The 24,204-nt window shown below is 30.2% G+C and overlaps 1 protein-coding gene across 1 annotated transcript; it reads right to left on the bottom strand.

Annotated features, from left to right (window-relative positions):
- Positions 1-21,387: 21,387 nt before the first annotated feature.
- Positions 21,388-22,678, bottom strand: LOC112741300 (ribonuclease 3-like protein 1). The gene is made up of 3 exons (XM_025790215.2): positions 22,525-22,678; positions 22,257-22,368; positions 21,388-21,857 (listed from the first exon to the last, which is right to left on the bottom strand). Exons 1-3 carry the CDS (start codon positions 22,622-22,624, stop codon positions 21,698-21,700), a joined length of 372 nt encoding a protein of 123 aa, XP_025646000.1. The 5' UTR covers positions 22,625-22,678; the 3' UTR covers positions 21,388-21,697.
- Positions 22,679-24,204: the final 1,526 nt, after the last annotated feature.

A 24,204-nucleotide genomic window follows, 5' to 3' on the forward strand; every position in this document is an offset into this window, starting at 1 on the left:
CCAATTTATAAGGTGAAGTACTTGTTGACCCCTTGGTGAATTTCGATAAGCCCATAAGACTTGGCCTAAAGTTTCATGCCATGTTCGGGGTTTATTCCCAATATGCTTCTTGATCAAACTTATCAAAATTTTATTTGCTAACTCCACTTGCCCATTAGCTTGTGCATAATAAGGAGTTGAAGTAACCATACTGATATTCCTTGAGGCTGCAAAATTCTTAATTCGCTGACTAGTAAACATAGTCCCTTGATCAGTACTCAATATCTGGGGAATTTCAAATCGATGGATAATATGTTCCTCGACAAAGTCTATTATTTCACTTTGACCAACTTCTATTAGGGGAATTGCTTCAACCCACTTTGTAAAGTAATCAATTGCTACCAAGATAAACTTGTGTTGTTTTGATGAAGGAAGGTGGATCAACCCAATTAAATCTAAAGCCCAACCTCTAAACGACCATAGTTTTATTATCGAATGCAACTCAGATGCTGGAATCTGCTGTATTAAACCATGTTTCTGGTATTCTTGACATGCCTTTGCATAATCGATACAATCTTTTATCATAGATGGCTAGTACATATGATTGCGATATAACACTCATTTCATTTTCTTTCCAGCCTGATGGGCACCGCATATCCCATTATGGACTTCGCCCAAAGCAACATTTTGATCATCTTAGCCTAAACACTTCGACAAACTCCCATCGATCCCTTTCTTATACAACTCATCAGCCATCAATAAAATTTATTGCTTGCAATTTTATTTTTTTTATCAACTGGAATATTGGGATCCTTTAAATACTAAGCAATAGGCTTCCTCCAATCAGTATCTTTCCATTCATCTATGCACAAAACTTCTCTTTCACTCGCAGGCACTAATATTTGACGGATACTAGCCAATTTCTCAAGAGTTTCTGGACCGATTCTATATCTCGAAGCAATTTGGGCCAATTCTTAGCAATTTCATTATGAATCCTTGGAATATGAACTAAGAAAATTTTTCGAAAGGAGGTTAACAACTCCCAAGTAGTTGTTAAATACTTTTGCAACTTCTCATTATTGCATTTAAACTCCATCGATAACTGCTTCAAAACCAACTGGGAATCCCCTAATATCTGGACTTCCAAAGCCCTTTACTGATTAATATTTCGAGACCCAGAATCAAGGCTTCGTATTCTGCCACATTATTTGAGCAATGATATTTTAATTCGAATAGAAACTCTGATGGAATCTCTTCTGGTGAAATAATAAGGATTCTAACTCTTGCACCATCTTTATGCTTCGATCCATCAAAATATAACTTTCAATAATCAACTTCAACATCGATTATATTTGTCCCCTGGTCATTCAGATCTTTTGAATTACCTACTAGAAAATCTGCAATGACCTGTCCTTTCACAGCTTTGGCCGGAACATACTGCAAATCAAACTCTGTCAAGGCTAGCATCCATTTTCCTAAACGTCCTCGTAACATTGGGAAACTTAACATATATTTGATGAGATCAGTTTGTGCTATAACCTTCACCGATTTAGCCATCATATAATATTTTAATTTCATACAAGCATAGTATAAAGACAGACATAATTTTTCTATCGGGGAATACCTTGTCTCGATATCAGTTAAAACTCGACTAAGGTAATAAACTGCCCGTTCATGCCCATTCTCGTCATCTTGGGCCAGCATACACCCAATGGTATTTATAGATACTGCAATGTACAACTTCAAAGGCTCACATGGACAAACATTCACCATAATTGGAGCCTTAGATAAACAAGCCTTAATCAAATCGAATGCAACAAATTTACTTAAAAGAAAATGAACTTACAAAAGAAAGAAAGAAATAAGGAAAAAGAAAAAGAAAAAATGCATTAAAAAAATATTTTTGTGCATTTGTAGCAAAATTTTAGTGTAGGAGTTTTGAATCTGAATTATTATTGTGATGAATTTGTTCCATTCTCGTTTGGTGTATTTTGGAAAACTTTCGATATATTTTGAAAATCTTTCGGTGTATTTTAGAAATTTTTTGGTATATATATTTGTATTCTGATAAGTTCTGCATAATTCAAAACTCTCCCTCTTCTTCTTCCTCATCTTCTGCTGCTACTTCTTCTTCTTCTTTTTCATTATCATCATCTTTTTTTTCTCTCATTCAACTTTTCTTGTTTTACTTTCTCAAGTTTTTTATTGTTTTACTCTCTTAATAAGAATAAAAATAAAAAAAATTAAATATGAAGAAGAAGAAGAAACACATAATGCTACAAAATTACTTGAAAGAGGATGAACCTACATTCATTCAACTAAAAGAAAGAAAAAATAAAAAAAAAAGAAGAAGAAAAAGGCATTAAAGAAAATATTTATGTGCATTTGTAGCAAAATTTCAATATAAGAGTTCTGAATCTGAATTATGATTGTGATTAATCTGTTCTATTCTCATTTCGGTGAATTTTGAAAAACTTTCACTGTATTTTGGAAATCTTTCGGTGTATTTTAAAAAGTGTTCGGTGTATTTATATTCTGATAAGTTTTGCATAATTTAAAATTCTTCCTCTTCCTCCTCCTCATCTTCTGCTGCTACTTCTTCTTCTTTTTCATAATCATAATCATCTTTTTTCTTTTTTCTTATTCATCTTTTCTTTCTTGTTTTATCTTCTCAAGTTTCTTTTTGTTTTATTTCTTAACAAGAATAAAAAAAAAACATCAAAAAAAAAAAAAAAAGAAGAAACGCATAATGCTGCAAAATTACTTGGAAAAGGATGAACCTACATTCATTCAACCAAAAAAAAGAAAGAAAAAATGCATTAAAAAAAACATTTTTGTGCATTTGTAGCAAAATTTCGGTGTAGGAGTTCTGAATCTGAATTATTATTATTATGATGAATCTATTTCATTCTCGTTTCGGTATATTTTGAAAAATTTTCTGTGTATTTTGAAAATCTTTCGATGTATTTTAAAAAATTTTAGTGTATTTGTATTTTGATAAGTTCTGCATAATTTAAAACTCTTCCTCTTCCTCCTTCCTATCTTCTACTGTTGCTTCTTCTTCATCTTCTTATTTTATTTTCTCATAATTCTTTTTGGGAGAAAAAAATTAAACAAAAAATATATATAATATTGCAAAATCAATAAAAAGAAGAGGAGGAAAAAAATGCAACAACGACAGCAGCAATAAAAAGAACGACGATGAGGATGAAACACCCAAAGAATAAGGAACATGAAGAAAAAGGATGAGAATCGCAAATAAGGAGGATGAGGAGGAAGAAGAGGAGGAACGCGCGATACAAACATTGGAGGAGGAATACGAAAAAAAAAGAAAGAAAAAACGCAAAAAAAAAAAAGGCATGATTTTACTCTCGCATTATGTAAGCAGATTTTGTTGGGTTATAGTTAATTTATTTAGACTTATTTATCAAAAAACCTATATATATATAACGATACTAAAATTTATGTGTTATGTCTATAAATTTATCTGTCATGGGCAAAATTTTTTGTTATATATATAAAAATTTTTGTATTTTATAATAATATTTATGTGTTAAAGAAGCGCAAAAATAAAGTACCATATAATAGATGCGCGCATATATATAGACTTATACTAACTTAATTATGATTACCAAAAACGTTTATAAAAATAATCTTTGATCAAAATATCTATCCTATTACCCTATTTATACATACAATTCTTATAATTAACTTTATCAATTTAGTTTTGATATATATTAATAGAACAAACAAAATTTATATTTCCCTCTCAACTTAATTTTCTTTTTAATTATCGGAAAAAACATACACAATACATTCACGCAAGTTAAATAGTTAATTAATTGATCACAAATATATATTTTTGAGTGTTAGCTAACTTTCTATTGAAAAAATAAATATTCAAAATGAAAAAATTAAAAACAAACACGTAATACATATACAAAATAAACATGCATATTATATTTTTATTTTTTAATAATGATTATTCGTTTCTATTAATTTTACAAGTTATACATATAAGAGTAAAATAAAAGGTTATCAATCATTTAATCTATTGATAAAGAAAGGGTGCAAGATCAAAGCTTCGAAACTAATTTTTTACATAGCTGAACACCCAATCCTATCGAATACTCGTTAGTCTTTCCGGTGGTTTTTATCACTGGCTAACAACATGAGTCTGTAAGACTACGTTTGTTTACAGAAGTAGGATATTAAAATAAAAATATAGAGACATAAAAATGTGTTTGACAGAGAAAATATAGCTAGACAGAGACAATGTATTCAGAAATACTAAATTAATATATTTTGTGTCCATCTTAACAGAAAGAGTACGGAAACACTAACAAAAGATACAACTTATTTTTCATTTTTTTTTCATTATTTTTGTTAATTTTTCATAATTATATTTTTATTATTATATTTTTCATTTCAAATTTTTTTAATGAAAAAAATGAAAAAAAATTAGTTTTTCATAATTTATTCTAATTTATCATCAAATAGAATATAAGAATACAAAATTTTGTGTTTCTATCCATCAGTGTCTTACTCTATCCTATCCTATTTTCAGTGTCTTGTTCTATCCTATTCTAAAAAACAAACGCAGTCTAACAGTCTAGTTGTCGCTAAATATAGCGTGTATTTGCTGGTATAGCAACTTTCAAACTTTACTAGCCATATTTTTAGCATAACTATATACTGCAGTGCTGGTGCCTTGTCACACCCGCAAGGCAGAGTCATAACTGAATAACCAACTTAGTTAAGACTTAATAAGAGATTAACAAAGTAACTGCCTTCATTTTCTAATCTTGGCTTAGTTACGCTATTACTCTTGATATAAACAATTAAACTATAAACTTTAAATCTTAAACAATAAAATCTTAAATCCTAAAATCATAAATTTTAAATAATAAAATTGTTCTACGTTTTATAAAGGTTTAATTATTTTATTGGTCTCTATAGTTTCACAAAATTTTCAATTAGCTCCTTATACTTTTTTTTATTGGATCCCTACACTTTTTTTTTTTAATTAGGTCCTTCTTAATAGTAATTGGTTTAATTATATAGGGACCTAATTAAAAAAAATTTAGTGCAAGGATCCAAATAAAAAGAAAAAAAGTATAGAGATCCGATTAAAAATAAAATTTAGTACAAAGATTCAATTAAAAGGAAAAAAAGTATAAGGACCTAATTAAAAATTTTACAAAATTATAGAGACCAACAAAATAATTAAACCTTTTATAGATTCTAAATCTTGAACAGTATAATTCTATATTTTAAATTCTAAAACTTTAAACTCTAAAATAGTTATTAATTAAGAGATTTTACGATTTAAATTGATCTGTTAAATTTACGTGGGCAAAACTTTCATGTAAAGTAGGAGACTAGATTTCAAAGTGAGATAGTTAAAGAAATTTTAATTATAAAAGTTAAATTAAACTGTATTCCATAAAAAAAGAAGGCAACTTAATAAAAAAATAATTTAATTATGTTATTAGATTCAAAGCCCGAGTGATAGCTGAAACTAAATGGCTGAGTAATTTTTTCTATAAACAAAAGATACGGTAAATTATATTAACTAACAAAATCACTAGATTTACATAGCAATCGCCACTTTATTAGGTGATACTTGACATTTATGTGACTTCTATTTTCTATTTTTTAATTTTTAGAATATTGTAATCTATCTATTTTATTATATAAAAATCGGATTTCTGTATTTAATGATGGAGCTGACGTGGCATGCTCCGAAAAGTGTTTCTCGATTTAATTATTTTAACTCATTCAATACAATTTATTACAATGACTTAATTATTTCAACTAATTGATTTGATTAAATATTTAAATATCAATATAATTTATTATAATTTATATTACTTAATTAATTATACTACATTAATTATAATTCGTTATATTAGGGAATTGATTTTTTTATTTATGAAGTCTAAAATAAAATAAATAATTTATTGTTTATTCTAATTAAATTCATTAAATTTAATTATATATTATATATGAATTAAAGTTAATTTATAAATTATTTTATATTATAATATTCAATCAAATAAATTGTAAATTACTTTAAATTATATACGCACGGAAAAATAGATTTAAATATGGTTTATATAGTATAGATAGTATTTAATTAAGAATAGTGCATTTTTAAGTGTTTTGATATGATTTAATTATATCAGCTAATTGATTTGATTAGATATTTAAATATCAATATAATTTATTATAGTATATAATACTTGATTAATTTTACTACATTAATTGTAATTCTTTATATTAGTCAATTGGTTTATTCATTTATAAAGTTTGAAATAAAATAAATAATTTATTATTTATTCTAATTGAATTTATTAAATTTAATTATATTATATATAAATTAAAGATAATTTATAAATCACATTATTTCCTTAGCCTTTTATATTCCGTGAATTGTTAAGTTTTAAGTTTTATATTTCGTTAAGCAAAAGTAATATATGGTAAAACTTTTTTCATTCTAAACGAAATTATTCTATGTATTATTAACTAATATCATTAGATTTGATTTATTAAAAATATGAATTAATTTTATATAACAAAGTCTATTCTATTATATAAAAATCAAATTTCTGCACTTAATGATGGAACTGACGTGGCATGCTCCAAAGAGCGTTTCCCGATTTAATTATTTTAACTCATTCAATAATATAATTTATTGTAATGACTTAATTATTTCAACTAATTGATTTGATTAAATATTTAAATATCAATATAATTTATATTACTTAATTAATTATACTACATTAATTGTAATTCGTTATATTAGGGAATTGATTTTTTATTTATGAAGTCTAAAATAAAATAAATAATTTATTATTTATTCTAATTAAATTCATTAAATTTAATCATATATTATATATGAATTAAAGTTAATTTATAAATTATTTTATATTATAATATTCAATCAAATAAATTGTAAATTACTTTAAATTATATACGCACGGAAAAATGGATTTAAATGTGGTTTATATAGTATAGAAAGTATTTAATTAAGAATGGTGCATTTTTAAGTGTTTTGATATGATTTAATTATATCAGCTAATTGATTTGATTAGATATTTAAATATCAATGTAATTTACTACATTAATTGTAATTCCTTATATTAGTTAATTGGTTTATTCATTTATAACGTCTGGAACAAAATAAATAATTTATTGTTTATTCTAATTGAATTTATTAAATTTAATTATATTATATATAAATTAAAGATAATTTATAAATCACCTTATTTTCTTAGCCTTTTATATTCTGTGGATTGTTAAATTTTAAGTTTTATATTTCGTTAACCAAAAGTAATATATGGCAAAACTTTCTTCATTCTAAACGGAATTATTCTATGTATTATTAACTAATATCATTAGATTTGATTTATTAAAAATATGAATTAATTTTATATAACAAATTATTAATTAAACTCATTCTAAAATATAAGCAAAATAAATTAATTTCTTAGGCGGCCCAATGTAGATTTAAGATTTATACAACAATCAAACAAAGCATAGAACTTGTGAATTATGATCAAAAGGGAATAAAAAAGTAGGGCCCACATCATGTTCGCTTGCTTGTCTCCATTGCATCTTAACAAAATATGGGCCTACGGAGACTAATCCTAATTCCAAGTTGGGCAGATAGAAACCCTATCCGGATCTCATACAATTAATTTCAACCCGCACTTAAAGTCCTCTTTTAGTCTTTTTGGGTCTTCTCTCTCTTAGCAAGCAAATATATACGCCAGCAATGGAGAACAGCGTCTTGGCACTGGCAACTTCAGAATGGCAAAAATGAGAAGACTGGTTGCTCATACGACAACGGGATGATGATGGGGTTGTGCCGGCGAGGAAGTCGACGACGATCGGAGATGTTCATGTGACCAGAGAAGTTAGATAGCGGATCGACAAGAGGAGACTTTTACTGATGTTGTTGTTGTCCAGATCGCCGTCGCACTGAGACGCTCCCTATTTGTAACTGATGGAGATGAGTTGCTGTAAGGAAGGCATGGATTCGGATCTTATTTTTATACCCCTTTTTTTACTCAGTACATTTTGATTTTTCAGTATTTATGATGTAGAATAAGTATTTTATTTTCAATTCAAATCTTTTTTTTTGTTTTTAAAATCATCAAGACAAATTTTTTCTTTTTTGGATTATGGAGGATATGTGATTTTGGATGCACTCCAATTTTAAAATGATTTACTCGAAAATATACCTCTTCTTAGTTGCTATAAAAGTCTAAGAGGTGTGGTCCTACAATCTTACCATACGTACTTGCTAGAATTTACGTTTGCTCTTATTTTTTTTCACTAGAGAAAAAATGGTTAGGCGATATGATTTGTTGGAGATGATTGCATCGCCAAAAGAATGTTGGAAGATTCATGTCAGAGTAATCAGACTTTGGTCTTTACCGAGATTCAAAGACCCCAAATCCATTAGCTCCATTCAAATGGTATTGATGGATGAGCAGGTACTTCTAATTTTATTCATACACACAATTGTTTCTCTGTTTTCATACACTTAGTCCCATATTTGTATGATCCTCACCTCATAATTGTCATAATTTCAACCTCAGCATTTTCTGCTTTTGTTGGGACTATTCATTCAAAAATAGAACAAGAACAAAATCCAATTTTGTGTTTTCCTGCAAGAAAACATAAGCTTTTCATAAAAAAAAAAAGATTCTATAGTCAAAAACAGATTTAATATATAGCTCATGTTGTATTCGGCCAATAAAAAAAGGGATTGGGGGACTTTTAGCAAGATTTTCATAGACAGTTATATAAAATTATAAATTTTAGCTTGCAAAGACATGCACCAATGCCAAGATACATAATTACTAAATAATGCAGATTGGATATAAGAGTTTATGCCGACCAAAAATAATAAAATTTGAGTCACTCTTGCTTTTATATCCTAAAAAAGCATCATGTATATCTTTGATAAGAAATAATAAGCACATCACAACAAAATTGAGAGTTAGATTATTCCTTACTTCTTTATTTATTATTCTCATCTTAAAGACTTAAATTTCCTCTTCCCGTATGGGTGACAGCTAACAAAAGAGATTTATATTAGAAAAGTTTGTGCCAAGCATCTTCAGGTAGTGTTGACTGTTGGGAAGCAAGAAGTATAACCTCCACTGATTTAACATTCAAAATTTTAAACTAAATCAATCACATTAAACAAAGATGTATATGGAGGGGAAAAAAGAGAGAAAAATAATAAGAGCATGACTAACGCATATGATTGTTGTTAATCTTAACCCTCTTCTACATAACACTTAATTCTCATGCATGATTGTCATCACAAATTTTTTCTTTTTAATATCTATGGTTAAAAAAAATAAATCAAAAGTTTTCTCAACCTGTTTTTCATGAGTTGTGTAAAAAAAAGTCAAATACAAAAATTTTATACTCAAGTGAAAGTTACAAAACAATAAAATTAGTCGTTTTAAATTAAATATTTTTATTATTGTGTTAATATATAATTAATTTTTTGTGTAAAATATAATGATAGTATACATTAAAGTATTAAATATTTGAATCCATTATATGTATATTCTTCCTTTTGGGTGAATATAAATCTGTTAGTTAATACTTAATATTTAATACTTAATATTTGGAATTAAATCATATTTTAATTTATTCAATTATTTTTGTTGAAAAAAATATTTTATATAAATTTTGTTTGTTTATTTAGTTGGACCTTATTGGTACTGTGTGTAGAAAGTGAATAATAAAATATTTTACTTTGTGAGAAAATAGGGAACAACTATGTATACTTCTGTAGGTAAGGATCTGATATCTGTGTTCGAATCATTGATATCGGAAGGAGCTGTGTATGTTTTTACATACTTTGGAGTTAGCAACAACTGTGGGTTGTACCACACAACATCGCATCATTTTCGATTATTTTTTCAAAAAAGAACTACTATCTTATCCTCTTTTTGTGATCCAATACCGTTATATGGTATTAAGTTGGTCCCCTTTAGAAAAATTATGGGATACTCTCCTCAACATCCTTTTTTGGTTGGTAAGTGTATGATTTATGCTAAGTACATAAGTTAATTTTTCTTTTGTTTTTATGACAAAATATCACTAAGACGGGTGATTTGTGCACAATCTTCTGTTTGATATTTATTTTAGACGTTGCTGGAGTTATGACCGGTGTAAAAGATGAGAGGAAATATGTGAAGGATGGTAAACTTATTGACATGTTAGTCATTCATATTGAGAATGACGGGTGCATTTTTCGATGCCCTTACTCAGCACTTAATATGTTTATATAAACAATTTTTTTATTTCTAAATAATTTACATTTTCTCTGCAGTTTAAAGCTTAATATTACTGTTCTTGGAGAGATGGTGGACCGGATCAAAGGTCTTGTGGCAGCGGGTGAATAACAGCTACCGGTAGTTATTTTTCAATTTGCAAGAGTAAAGAATTTTTTAGGTATGTGAGGATTTGACCACTATCGAATGATTATATTTTATTGTAGCTATTTCTACTAATTATTGGGATGCGATTCAATAGGTATTTTTAGTTTTAAAATTTTATGGTGTGATGTTATATATAATAGTAATTTTTTTTGTTTTTAAATTTTAGAGTGTGATACTACATATCGTAGAAGCAAAATTATAAGTATTGTATTTTGTGTTTTAATACTTTTGATCAGGTGGAATTACAAGTGAAATTATAGAAAACAATAATAACAATTCCGGTAAATGGCTGCCATTCTAGAAATTAAAATTTGAAGTGATAAAAAATATTATTATATACACGTGGATAAATTGTATCACCAGTTTTTTATTTTTTTTATTGTAAATTCTATGTTGAATTACTCAACAATTAATTAATCAATATATAATTTCAAGCTATATTTTTGTTATTATATAATACTTTTTATTATTTTATATTTGCAATAAATATTTTTTGTATAGCTCATTGCTAAAATAAAAAATTTTACTAATTAATTAGGTTCACAGTAGATTATAGTTATTTTTTAAATCTAAGGACACTTTTGGTTACTTTTCATTCAATAACTTTTCTGTCATGTATAATTGTACAACTCATTTAAGCAATGATTATTGTATATAGGTACCAATATTTTACAGAACATTATGTATAGTACCAGGCTCTTGATAAATCCAGATGTTCCTGAGGCTGTGATGCTTCGAAAAAGGTATTGTACCAATATTGTGAATTATTTATAGTTGTGCATATTGACTGTATTTTTATGGCGTTGTGATTGATAAGTAGCGCGTACTATAGAGAGATCTCGCAGTACCTGTCTGTACTTTCTGGCAAACTGGTGTATGTTAATGAAGATGAAGTTTTATATTCCACTGAGAGGAAGACAATAAAGGAGTTACAGGCGACTGCGGATGTGAGTGTCTTATAGAAAACTACTTTTTTATGTTTGGTCCATTGTTTATTTTTTTTTACTTTCAAACTGTTCTTATGTAGGTTGGATTCTATGTTGTTCTGGCCACTGTTCTTAATGTTGAACCCGTTCTAAGTTGGTGGTATAAATCGTGTGTTTGCAGCGTGAAGGCAGAAGCTAATACGGATACATACTTCTGCTATGACTGTAATAAGGACGTGTATAATGTGGTTGATAGGTACGACTCTAATTGGACTTATTTGTGCAATCTTTTCATAAAAAAGCAATATAGTTATGTAATTGATTATGTCTTTTTTTAATTTATTTAGCAATATCTAGCTTAATACTAACAATTAGTAGACAATAAGAGAATAATTTATTAAAAACAAAAACTGCTTTGATTGATGGAAATATCGTCTATCCACAAAAAAAAAATTGGCAAAATGAGATAGAGTGCATAGAAAAAATTCATATACCTACAACAATTTTATACTAAAGTCTCTTTTACTAGACTAAAATCTAGAAAACTGATAAACCTAAAAAAATTGTGTTTGAGCATTTAAATTGCGTTGAATATAATTTTTATGATTTTATTGTAACTAAAGGGTGACAGACCAAGTGTTAATTGATGTTTTTGAATAAAAAAAGCAAGTATAAGTTGAATTTGTTAGTTTTTTATGGTACTGCTACAACAACTTTTGTTGTGTTCGATAAGGAGACCACATCTCTATTCGGACGGACCTGTACTGAGATGGTAAAAGAGTTTAATGTATGTGGTTTCTGCTGTTGAAACCATTTGAATGGTTATGATGATTCAATGTTGGATGTGAATATAGACGATAATTTTATACCATTCTCAGAAACTTTAGACGGTATATAAAAATTTTATCTGTATGTTTATTTGCATTTTTGTGCACATTATGGACTAAATTGCATCGGTATGACAACTGAGTATCTAAAGAGAGTTCATTCAACAGATGTGTGGGATATAGAAAATCCTATTTATCAATGTCAACACTGTAAAGCATGGATGTGGTTTGAAGAAAGGCTTGCTAAATTCAAATAGTCGCCCCAACCAAAGTTTTCATTATGTTGTATGGAAGGAAAGATCGATCTTTCTCTACACACATGTCTCCTGATGAGCTCATTCAGCTTCATACTGGAGAAGATCAAAGAAGTATTCATTTCCTAAAAAATATAAGGGCATTTAATTCAATATTTTGTTTTACATCAATGGTCGGAAAAATTAACCGTGGGTGAACAATGGGATTGCTCCTCCAATTTTTAAGCATGGGGCTTAAAACTACCATAGCATTGGTAGCTTACTTCCTCCGGATAGTCTGCGACCAACATTTGCCCAGTTATATATCTATGACACAGAAAATGAGATTGATAATCGGATACGGACACTTTGATAATTTTCATGCAACCAATCAAATATTTTAGTTATTTTTTATTTGTGAGAGAAAATAACATAAAATTTATTCTGTTTTTTTTTTGTGCAGTTCCAATGAAACTATAAATGAGCGGGATAAGAAAATTGTGACAATATTAAGAAATATGCTAGACAAATATAATAGTTTGGCAAAGAATTTTTGCTATGCAAGAGATAGGTATCAACAGGGAAAATGCACAAACATAAAGTTTAAGTTGATTAGTAAAAGGACTATAGATGATAGGACATACAACTTGCCATTTGCATCTGAAGTCGCTGCATTGATTGTTGGCGATGTCGAACAACTAAGCAAAGATAGAGATATTATTATAGAGAATCAAATGTTGGCTGCATTACCTGTGTATTATGATGAAGGGGTTTTTTCTTTGTGTATGGTCATGGGGTACTGGAAAAATATTTCTTTGGAACCTTATGTCTGCTGAGATTCGCTCAAGGGTGATATTGTGTTAAACATTGCTTCAAGTGGTATTGCATATTTACTTCTTCCCAATGGAAGAACGACACACTCAAGGTTCAAAATACCGATAAATATAATTGAGGATTCTGTATGTAACATCAAACCTGGTTCCCCTCAAGCAATGCTGCTGTTGAAAGCCAAACTTATAATTTGAGATAAGGCTCTAATGGTTAGTAGGTACTACTATGAAGTCCTTGATAAATGCTTAGGTGATATCATGAGGTTTTTTCCAACATATAATAAAGATTTCTCCTTTGGAGGAAAAGTGGTTGTACTAGATGGAGACTTTAGACAAATTCTTTCTGTCATTTTAGGAGGATCGAGACAAGATATCGTTCATTCAACCGTAAATTCGTCTTACCTTTGGAAGTTTTGTCAGGTGCTCAAACTAACAAAAAATATGAGACTCTCTTAGGGACGACTGCTTCAGATCAAGATGAGACAAAGCAATTTGGTGAGTGGTTATTGAAAGTTTGTGACGGTCTAATATGTGACAATATGGATGGTGAATCTGAGATATGTCTTCCAGGAGATATTGTTATTCCTTCTTCAGACCAGGCATTTGATGAGTTGGTTCATTTTTCTTATCCAAATATTTTGGATAACATGTCCTCAAAGGATTTTTCAAAGCAAGAACTATACTGGCTTCCACGCTGGACATCGTTGAAGAGGTCAACAACCATCTGATGGCTATCATTCCTGGAGGGAAAAAATTATATCTTAGTTCGGATTCGATTTGTATGGATGAAGGGAATATAAATATGGTCAACTAGATCTCTATGGTCCTGAATTACTGAATAGCATAAATTGCTCTGGTTTGCCTCCACATAAATTAATACTCAAGGTTGGTGTTTCAGTGATGTTACTGAGGAATACTGACCAATCCAATGGTCTTTGTAATGGTACAAGGCTACAAGTTAGGAAGCTTAGAAATCATGTCAAAGAATGTGAAGTCTTAACAGGTAACAATGTTGATCATATTACTTTAATTCCAAGAATGAATATGGTACCAACAAATGAAACCATCCTAGTTAGATTCCAACGAAGACAATTTCCCATAGTAGTATCGTTTGCCATGACAATTAATAAGTCTCAGGGACAAACTTTATCTCATGTTGGATTGTACTTGCCCAAACCAATTTTTACACATGGCCAACTATATGTGGCACTTTCAAGAATTAAGAGTAAGAGAGGTTTAAAAGTTTTATTTATGAATCACGTAGGAATGTCTGCAAATTCAACTATCAATGTTGTTTACAAAAAAGTCTTTGAAAAAATAGGATTCTAATATAAATATTTTAATTTTATTTTAAATTCTGTATCGATGTATAATTATTTCACTTAAAAAAGTGTAAAATAATTATTACTCACTATTTTTAAGTTCAATTTTAATTTTAATAATAATTTTATAAATTTCTTAACATAATAATTATTTTTTGTTTTTTTTTAAATATCCAAACATATAAATCTTTTTTTTTTACTTTTATAAATTTTTTCGTGCTGAGCACGGGTTCATACACTAGTATCAATATAATTAGGTCTACATGTCTCATTTTTTTTTTCATATCAAAATATTTTTTAATTCTCTTTTAAATTAGAGTAGTAATTTAAATATATAATATATATTAATCATAATAATCATCAGTATTATATTTTAGAAAAACTTTTTACAACCAAACAAAATAACTAGCTAAAAGTCCAATCAAAATGAAAAAACACATTTCTTCAATGTGGAAAGGCACTCTCCTTCGTGAAACCTCCAGGAGAAGGTGGAAAGACACTCTCCTTTGTTAAAGTTTCTCCTGGAGATGCGCAACCTAGAGACAAATGTCTGGGTTAACTACCAGATATGTCAGGTTCTGACAAAGTAACTGACACGTGATCTCACGGCCACTATGATAGACATGCATAATGTGCATTTGTATATTTTGTTTGAGTGTGCATTATCTTGGCTTGCTTAATTATTTATTCATATTAATTGTTAATTGTCTACTTGTTATATATACTTTTTATATGTGCTTGACTTGTTTGTTTTGTTTATCTTTGTGGATCTACTGATGTTTTAGAGGATGATGGAGGAAGAAAAATAGTTAAAGATTTTGATCAAGTTTAGAACCTTAGAGAACTACCCCTATTTATGGTTTCTGTTTTAGTTTCTTAAGTTTTATAAGTTGAGTATCGGCGTTCTAGGATTGTCTCTGGCTTTTCCGAGACCTTATTTATTATATATGTGGGCACCTTGACCATACTGAGAACCCCTCGATTCTCATTCCATACGATATATTGTTGTTTTTCAGATGCAGGTCGAGAGACACCTCGCTAAGCGTCTGGACTTACTCTGCAACGAAGATGGGACTTTGGGTTTTTGTGCTTTGTTATGTATATGTATATATATGCTTAGATCTCTCCTTTTATATGCTTCAAGCTTGTGCCTCATAGAGGCTTGACGGAGAACTAAGGTTGTTTTGAGTAATTTAGATCTTGGGACTTGTATATACTTATGTAAATATTCTGTGGCCAACCTTAGCTTCGCAGATTGAACCTAGAGTTTGAATATTTTGTATCTTTTGACACTTTCTTAACCAAATTTTTTCAAGGTAGAGACTTGATGCAACAATTTCTTAAGAATAATTTATTTGCCTTTTTCTTATAATTATTTTTTTTTCTTGTTGTTCTTACTTTTTTATATATTTTTTTATTTGTTTTCTCTTCTTGTTCTTTTTTTTTTTTGGATGCATGAGAGAGAGAAAGAAATAAAAAACAACCAGAAGAAAGATGATAATGATGATAATGACAATGACGATGACAATTGTAAGACTCAAAATTTTTGAAAAGTTCTATTTTAAACTAATTTTAAATTATATTATTATTTATATTTTTAATTTTAGAAATTATTTTATTAAAAATAATTAAAGACAATTTTGATTAATTAAATTTAAAATAAATTATGATTTTTATCCAAACTCTATAATTATGGATTATTTTCTTATTTACAATTTAAGGTTTTAGAAATCCAAAAATAATGAGGTTTGGCTATTTAAATTAGAATTTTATCTAATTTTATAATTTTTGAGTTATTTTCTATATTTAAATTATAAAGTTAGGAGTTGTCAAATGATAAGAATTTTATATGGTTTAATTTAAATAATTGATATTTTCATAATTTAATACCTTAAGTTTTAGGAATAAAGAAAATTAGTCTTATTATCTTATAATTTTAATTAGAGTATTTGATTTCAAATTATTCAGTATCTTGGTACAACAAATAATATTTTAAAGCAATTTCAAGAATTTAATTAGATTTCTAGTTACCCTAAAATCCCCAATTCCATATACAAATCCTAATTCTATTAGGTAGCGTTTGTTTTGAGGTACTGAGACAGAGACTGAGAAACTGAGACTCAGTATCATGTTTGTTGGTTCAGAGATTGGTACTAAAATTTCTGTCTCTGTCTTCAAAATTTTAGTATTTCAGTACCTCCAAAAAATAGGGACACAGGGGACTAAAATTTATAGAGATAGAGACTGAAACTTTAATAACATTTTATACCTAAAATACTTTCATTTCAATTAATTAATTCTAATTTTATCCTTTGTACAAATTAAATTAGAATTTTATTCTTGTTTTCATTTTTGTCTTCCACTTTGCACCAAACAGAATACTGAAATTTATTTCAATCTCTGTCTCTTAGTCTCTGTTTCTCAGTCTTAGTCTTTCTGTCTCTGTCTCTCCACCAAACGCTACCTTAACGCACACTTTTTCCCCTCACGTAAATGCGAACAAAAAACAACACACACACCAACATACGCAGCTTCGGCTGAAACAGAAAGGGAAGAGAGGAAAGGGATCTGCGGGAAGTAGGGAAGGGGAGAGTGAGGGCGGCACCGGCGGGCGTCACTGCTGCCGCGCCGTCATGTCGCACAGAGAAGAAAGAGGGAGAGACGAGGAAGTAGAAGAGAGAGAAGACCGCGCTGCTGCCGCCGTCCCTGCGCCGTCACCATTGTGCCGTCGTGTCGCCACCAGGAGGAGGAGAAGAGGACGCTGTTGTCGTCAAGCTCGCTGTCGTCCATAGCCGCCGTCGTTCGTGCTCCAGCTCGTCGCCACCATCGTTGACCGCCGTTGCGACCGCGCCACTCCTCGCCGTCGCGAGGAAGACCAGGACCGAGAGAGAGAGACGCGTTGCGCGGAAGTTGCCGCTGTGGAGTGTGTCGCCGTTGAGAAGCCGTCGCCGCCAGATCCACTGCTGCCGAAGCTTCTGGCCAAGCCTTTGCTGCCGGGAACGCCTCTGTTGCCGCTGAGATCCACTAACGGTAAGGGTTTTAAGTTGGTTTTCCTTTCCGTTGAGTTTTTGGGAACTTCATTGCCACTGCATGTTGTTCAGGTTGTCACTGCCGCTTGGGGTGACTGTCGGGGCTGCCGCGAGATCAGTTTAGAGATCATTACTGCTTCGTTTTTCTTATTTTGGTAAGTGTTCATGTTTCGGAAACCCCTGCATTAGTATTCTGTTATGTTCGGTTATAGACTCGAGGTTCTGGTAACGTAGGGTCGTGTTCTGAGCGTTGCATGTCGCTTTTAAGTTGCTAGTAGTGCTGCAAAAGTGGTCAGGGACTGAGTTTGCGGTTACTGTTGGTTTCAGGTTGAGAGAAAAGATTTCGTTGACGCGTTTTGGGTTATGGTTTCGACTTGTCGAGGTAGGGGCTTTTTATACAAACTAATTTCTTTTAAATTAAAATTGTTTTAAATAGATATGATGTGCGAAATGCATTTCTAGTAATTATGTGAGTCTTATGAATTGTCTAATTTGTATTGGATGAATAGGGTTGCCTGTTTGATTGAAATAATGTCTGATTTTGTCCAAAATAGAGGTTTCTGATTGTTTTGAATTGAAAGGATTTTAGTATTTAAAGTCTGAATTTTTCTTACTGGAAACTTATTTAGTCTTGAATCCATTGGAAAAAGAGTTGAGGATTGGTTTGGTTGGGACCCGAAAAGGGTGACAAAGTCCAAGTTTTAGGGAAGATGCTGCCGAAATTTTTATAAAATCCGAGATTTTGATTGAAACGTTATTTTGAAAATAATGAATTATGCTTTGAATTAAATGTTTGATAAATAAATTATGTTTGAACTTACCTTATTAAGAAAATTATTATATTTTGGATGTAATTTATTTAAGAAAGGAACTATGTTTTAAAGTCGATTTAAATATGAAAATTCTTATGTTTTGGAATGTGATTTAAGTAAACAGATTTGGAGTAGTTTTAGTGGATTTAAAAGAAACTGAATTTCGATTGTCTGATTTCACTTTACGACGTTTTAGGAAAAGTCTAAAGTACTCTTTGAAATCTTGATTTAGAAAAACTAAAACAATTTCCAAACTCTTTGGAAACACTTCAGATTTTGGAATGAAACTGAAATTGGTTTTTGGATTCAAATGACTTGGTTTTGGGTGTAACTTCTACTTTATTTATTCAAATTAAGAAGCTAAAGTTTTAGAGGTTTTTGATGAACTTAAGAAAATGAGTTAGGTTATTCTTTCCTAAAGTCTTGAGATTTTGTTGAGAAATTTTATCACCAAATTCTTATTTAAAATGAATGATTTTAGGTCTTTCAATAGAGATTTTGAATTGGGCATGGTTTTGAAATTGTTTGGAAGTTTTGGAAAGATGTGGAAAGTAGCTCTGTTTTGAAAAGTGATTCTTGGTAAGATGTGAATTGAATACGTTTGTTATTTAAAAGTAAATAAGCCAAGAATGATTTTGAAATAAGATATTGAGCCTGATTGATTGTAGATATTATCGAGATTGATGAGATATTGTTGGTAGGCGTAAGGGTCGGGTACGTCTTGCTTATGCAGAGACATGTGAGGTCGGAGACAGAGTATCCTGCTCACATCCTTTCGGATCATAGGAGTGTGCAGGCACTGACATCCTGGACCATGTGGTGGGCACGTTATCTGAGAGGGTTCCCATTTATACGTGAGTGAAAGGCAACATTTCCATGGGAATGTGTCGGGTTGGCAATTGAACCGACAATGTGATATCACAGCTAGTAGGACAGACATTCATCATTTGCATCTATGTGACATTGTTTGGGTGTGCATATTGTAATTGGTTTGCCTATGTGAATACTTATGTTAACTGTTAACTGCTATATTTGTTGTAATTGCTATTGATTGTGCTTGAACTACATCAATTGTGATTGTGTTTGATTGGTTGGTTTGTGAATTGTGATGAATTGGTTGATGATTGAGTTGTTTGGGCCGGGGGCCGTGTTGGATTGGATGGGCCTGAGGCCGTGGTTGGTATGTTTGAGTTCTAGTTCTGTATAAAGTATCTGACCGGTTCAGCATAGACTTAATGAACCTATGCTTAGAACAGGATGATCATTTATACCGTGTAGGTAATTGCTTTCATAATTGTGGTCTAGAAAAGTATGAAAAATTAAACTCTTACAGCATAGACTTAATTGAACCTATACTTGGGACATGTTGGTCATTCATACTGTCTAAGAAAAACTTTTAAGATTTTACAAGAAAGAAAAAAGGTTTTGTTTTAAAATATTTGAGAAATTTACCAAGTCTTTAAAAAGGATTTCTGGATTTCGAATGTGAACCCATGGTTTTTGGAAAGACTCATAAGACGAGCAATGATCACTGTACTCTGTATATATATAAGTATAAAGTGTTGTATCTGGTCTGTATGTATATGCATGTTTTTGCTCTCAACGAAAAAGTGCTTTTGGAAGGTTATGCGGTTTTAAGTTTAAACAGACTCCTATTTTAGTAATTAAATATGTTAGAGTCATATTAATATCTAATCTATCAGAGTGGCACAGTCAAAAACGTGACATTCTGATAGTGAGGGTATTACAACAATGCTAAAGAAGAGTTAGAAAGAAGAGAAAAATAAGTAAAAGAAAGAGATAAAAGAAGAAAAAAAATAACACAAAATATGTACATAAAATTTAATTATTTACGTTTTTGTTTTGACTGAAATAAAAGTGGTGTATAAATCTGAGATGTATTATTTCAATTTAGTTAAACTTGGTTAAATAAAAAATTTAGATGCATAATTTTTCTATAATTAAAATATAATATATTTACGATATTAATTTACCATACATTTGTAAAAAAAAAATCATAAAAAAAGTGTAAAATGAGAACAAAAATCATGTAACCTTTTCTTTTTCTATTCTTCCAGAAATGACATTATTTTCAACCAGGAAGGTTTTTTCGGTGGAGAAAGAATAATCTAGACCTTGAAGGACCAGGTTATAATTCAAATAATAAAAAATGCATGGATTGGTTCACAAATAAAGCAGAATAGCAATTGAGAGGAATTTGAAAAAAGTTTAGAATTTTTTATTACAAGAAAGCACCAATGGCGCGTCATGGTGGAGGAGATCCGCTCGGTGTCATCGCTGCGTTGTCTTCTCCGGCAAGTTGGGCGTGGACTCAGTGCCGCTGACTGAGGAGATCTGAAAGAAGAGCGAAACAGAGAAAGAGAGAGTTCTCAACAGAGAGAGAGAGAGAGGGGATGTAATCGAGCTTGTTTTGCGTCTCGTCGAGGAGGTCGTAATGGAACATCCTCAGAGGCTTGGGCATTGCAACCAGATCTGGAGAGGCGATAAACTGCGGTGGTGACGGCAACGACGACGGTGAGGCGAGCTCTCTCTCTTTCTCTGAGGATGTTCCATTACGACCTCCTCGACGAGACGCAAAACAAGCTCTCTCTCTCTCTCTCTCTCTCTCTCTCTCTCTCTCTCTCTCTCTCTCTCCTCTCTCTCTCTCTCTCTCTCTCTCTCTCCTCTCTCTCTCTCTCTCTCTCTCTCTCTCTCTCTCTCTCTCCTCTCTCTCTCTCTCTCTCTCTCTAGCGATGCCTCCATATTCTCGTCTTTAAGTCCGGCATGGCCAAGTTCATCCATCAGTGCATATTAAGAGTATGCATTTGTATTGCATTATTTTAAGTCCATGTTACAAAAAAATTTAGTTGTTAAAAAAAATCAATTTTTTCAATGTTAAAAAAAATCAATTTTTTCAGAAAAACCGATTCTTTAAATAGCTGGTCCAACCAAAATCATACTAAATCGGTCTACAAATTCATTAAACTTTAGGTCAAACATAGAATTTCTAACACTTTGTACTGATACAATCTTAGCCATTGAACTAACATCTTTCCACTTGGTCTATCAAAGTCTGAAAAATACTTTCTCCACCAAAGACAAAGGCCTTCAATCAGATATACTAGCAGAAGGATGCAAGATTCGACAGGAAATGACTGTAGGGGTTCTCCTAAGAAAGCATGGTCTTATGAGATTTGGCAACCGAGTCTAGAGAGCATCACCGAAGAAGCCATAAGTGATGATGATATCCAATAATATATTGTTTTATTGATTCTTCATCCCATAGCCTATATTCTTTAGGTACCACAAAGCTCCCTCAGCTGCATGGTCTGCGGCTGTTTTCTTTTTTCGTTGAGGGGCACCATAGCACTCTATAATGTTCTCCGATGCATCTTCTATCTCAATAGTAACCTTGAAGGTAAACCTGTAAAAGATATCATAGTCAATGAAAATAACAAAAATATTGTTATGATGCACTTTCTTCTGTTTCCTTGCATTTGTCTCTGACAAACAGAGGCAATAAAATAGAATAAGTTGAATATTAGAATATCATGATAAAGCCACAAGGCACGAGTTATTAAAATCTTGGATGATGCATGATCAAGCAATCATCAAACAACTTGCCCAACAAAGACTAATGAAGGCAAATTTTGTTACAACTGCTTGGAAGTTGAATGTACATATCAGCTGGATAACTACATGAAAGAGAATAAATCTTGTAAACAAAAATGAAAAGTAATAAATCTAGCGAGTATCGTTAAACACTAAAATACATAATTATTGTGTGAGAGTACGTGTACTATATCATAGCTGGAAGAATTACATTTTCTGATGGCATGGACCATCCTGTTTGTAACATTCAAATACAGGGGGCTTCCAATGGTTTGCAGCACAGATCTCGTACAAATCTGATCTGGCAGGTCTTTTCTTCGTACCTTGAACCACAGCAGTTCCATTTTTGATTCAATAAATAATGAACTGAGTTAGTAATTCAAAGGTTAGCAATTTGGAGTAACCCAAAAGAAGTCCACATAAGCACAAAGATGGAGAGAACCTACTTCAAATTCAAAGTTCTAAAAGAGAATGTGTACCTTGTTCATGTGGAGACTGTGAGGACGCGTTGTTCTCACAGTCACAGGCGTCGCCCTTTTGCAAGGGAGTGTGTTCCAAGATGCCCTTGTCAGAATCCATCTTTACCACTTTAGCAGCAGTCTAAAACCAGAATCCTTCAAATTACCCTGCAAGCTAAGAAGTTGAGAATTTGTATTATATCATCGCAAATCGGTTGAGCTGAGTAAGCAGCTTCAGCGTTCTGCTGCAGACACGTGTATGACCGCGTGGCAAGTAATAAGCATGTGTAGTATGTATTTCTAAATTTTTTTAAACTTAATTTCTCATTGGTAGCTGGTTGGCTAAAAAAATTTAGTTATGAAAATAAGATGAGTAATATATCTTAACATTATTATTTTTAGTGTTTTTTAAAATGGTAGGAGGTATAAATTAGAGGATCTGATTTGTATTTAAAAAATTAAAAAAATTTAGAGTACACAAATTAAAGGATTCGATTTATATGTACTCCAAAATTTTTTAATTTTTTAAACACAAATCAAAAGTTTTGATTTTTGCTCTAACACCAGCTTAAAGTATCTATACACTCCATAACAGCACCTTACATCATTCTTTATTTCATATTTAAATTAAAAAATACTGGTAGGTCATCTACTCATCCCACCATCTATTTATAACATAACAAAAAGAGACCAAGATAAATTGATAATTATTTTTGAACATTTAAAACTTTTTTATTATACTACTCCATATATTTTTTAAAGATGGCATAATTTAGTTTTATTCTTTATATCATAACTTATGATTTTCTCATGATTGATTTTTTTTTTTTGTTTCTATAATACTTATCTTTTAGATATTTTATATTTTTTATATTTATATTTTTTATTTTTATATATATTATTTTATATTTCTAATGTTAATATTATTTTTTTAATAAATATAAGTTAAATAATAAAATTTAATTTAGTATCTCCTTTTGTATTAGTTCTTATATTTATTATATAAATTAATATTTATTTATACTTTTTTATTATTTTTATTTTATATAATCTTGTGCTTCTTATTCTATTACTTAATTCTTGCGCATCTTTTCAACAAGTATTTTAAGATTTTAGTCAATGACTATAGTTCTTTTAAGTTTACTAAACATGTATATTATTAGGTGGTCTCTAAACACTGGAATACATGATATCGGTCATATTTTTTCCCCTTTCATTCTTACTAGCGTGAAAGTCACGAGATTTTATTTTGGTCAACATATTAAAAAAATCAAATGATTCAATATTTTAAAGTTATTTAAAAAAAATTTATATCTGACATTAATATTATAGTTAAAAATAAAATATCATAGTAATTTAATTTTTAATATAAAAGAAGAAAAAAGATAACTTAATAGTTCACATTTATTATCATAAAGCAAAAAATAACATAGACTAACTAACAAGTTTATATACTATATATATTATGTGTTTTAGAGGATAGAAAACCAAGATTCCAAAATATAATACATATCCCAAAAGTAACACTAGAAAGTTTAGAACTACCTAAATAATTATTTTTTAATTACAGAAATTTGAATTAGATGATTGATAAATCTATATTTTATGATATATATTGTACTCAATTTAAGTGATTTATTCAACCCTTCACCCACTTATTCATGTAAATTGCATGGTTTTACTTTCCCTTCCTTATTATGT

The sequence above is a fragment of the Arachis hypogaea genome, chromosome 14 (assembly GCF_003086295.3).
Source record: "Arachis hypogaea cultivar Tifrunner chromosome 14, arahy.Tifrunner.gnm2.J5K5, whole genome shotgun sequence".
NCBI classification, from domain to species: domain Eukaryota; kingdom Viridiplantae; phylum Streptophyta; class Magnoliopsida; order Fabales; family Fabaceae; genus Arachis; species Arachis hypogaea.

What these genes read in the sequence shown, in the direction of transcription:
- LOC112741300 (XM_025790215.2), bottom strand. Translation starts at nt 22,624, where the DNA reads ATGGATTCTGACAAGGGCATCTTGGAACACACTCCCTTGCAAAAGGGC. An exon ending in ACAGTCTCCACATGAACAAG is followed by an intron (nt 22,369 to 22,524) that starts GTACACATTCTC and finishes CTGTGGTTCAAG; the next exon opens with GTACGAAGAAAAGACCTGCC. An exon ending in GGTCCATGCCATCAGAAAAT is followed by an intron (nt 21,858 to 22,256) that starts GTAATTCTTCCA and finishes TATCTTTTACAG; the next exon opens with GTTTACCTTCAAGGTTACTA.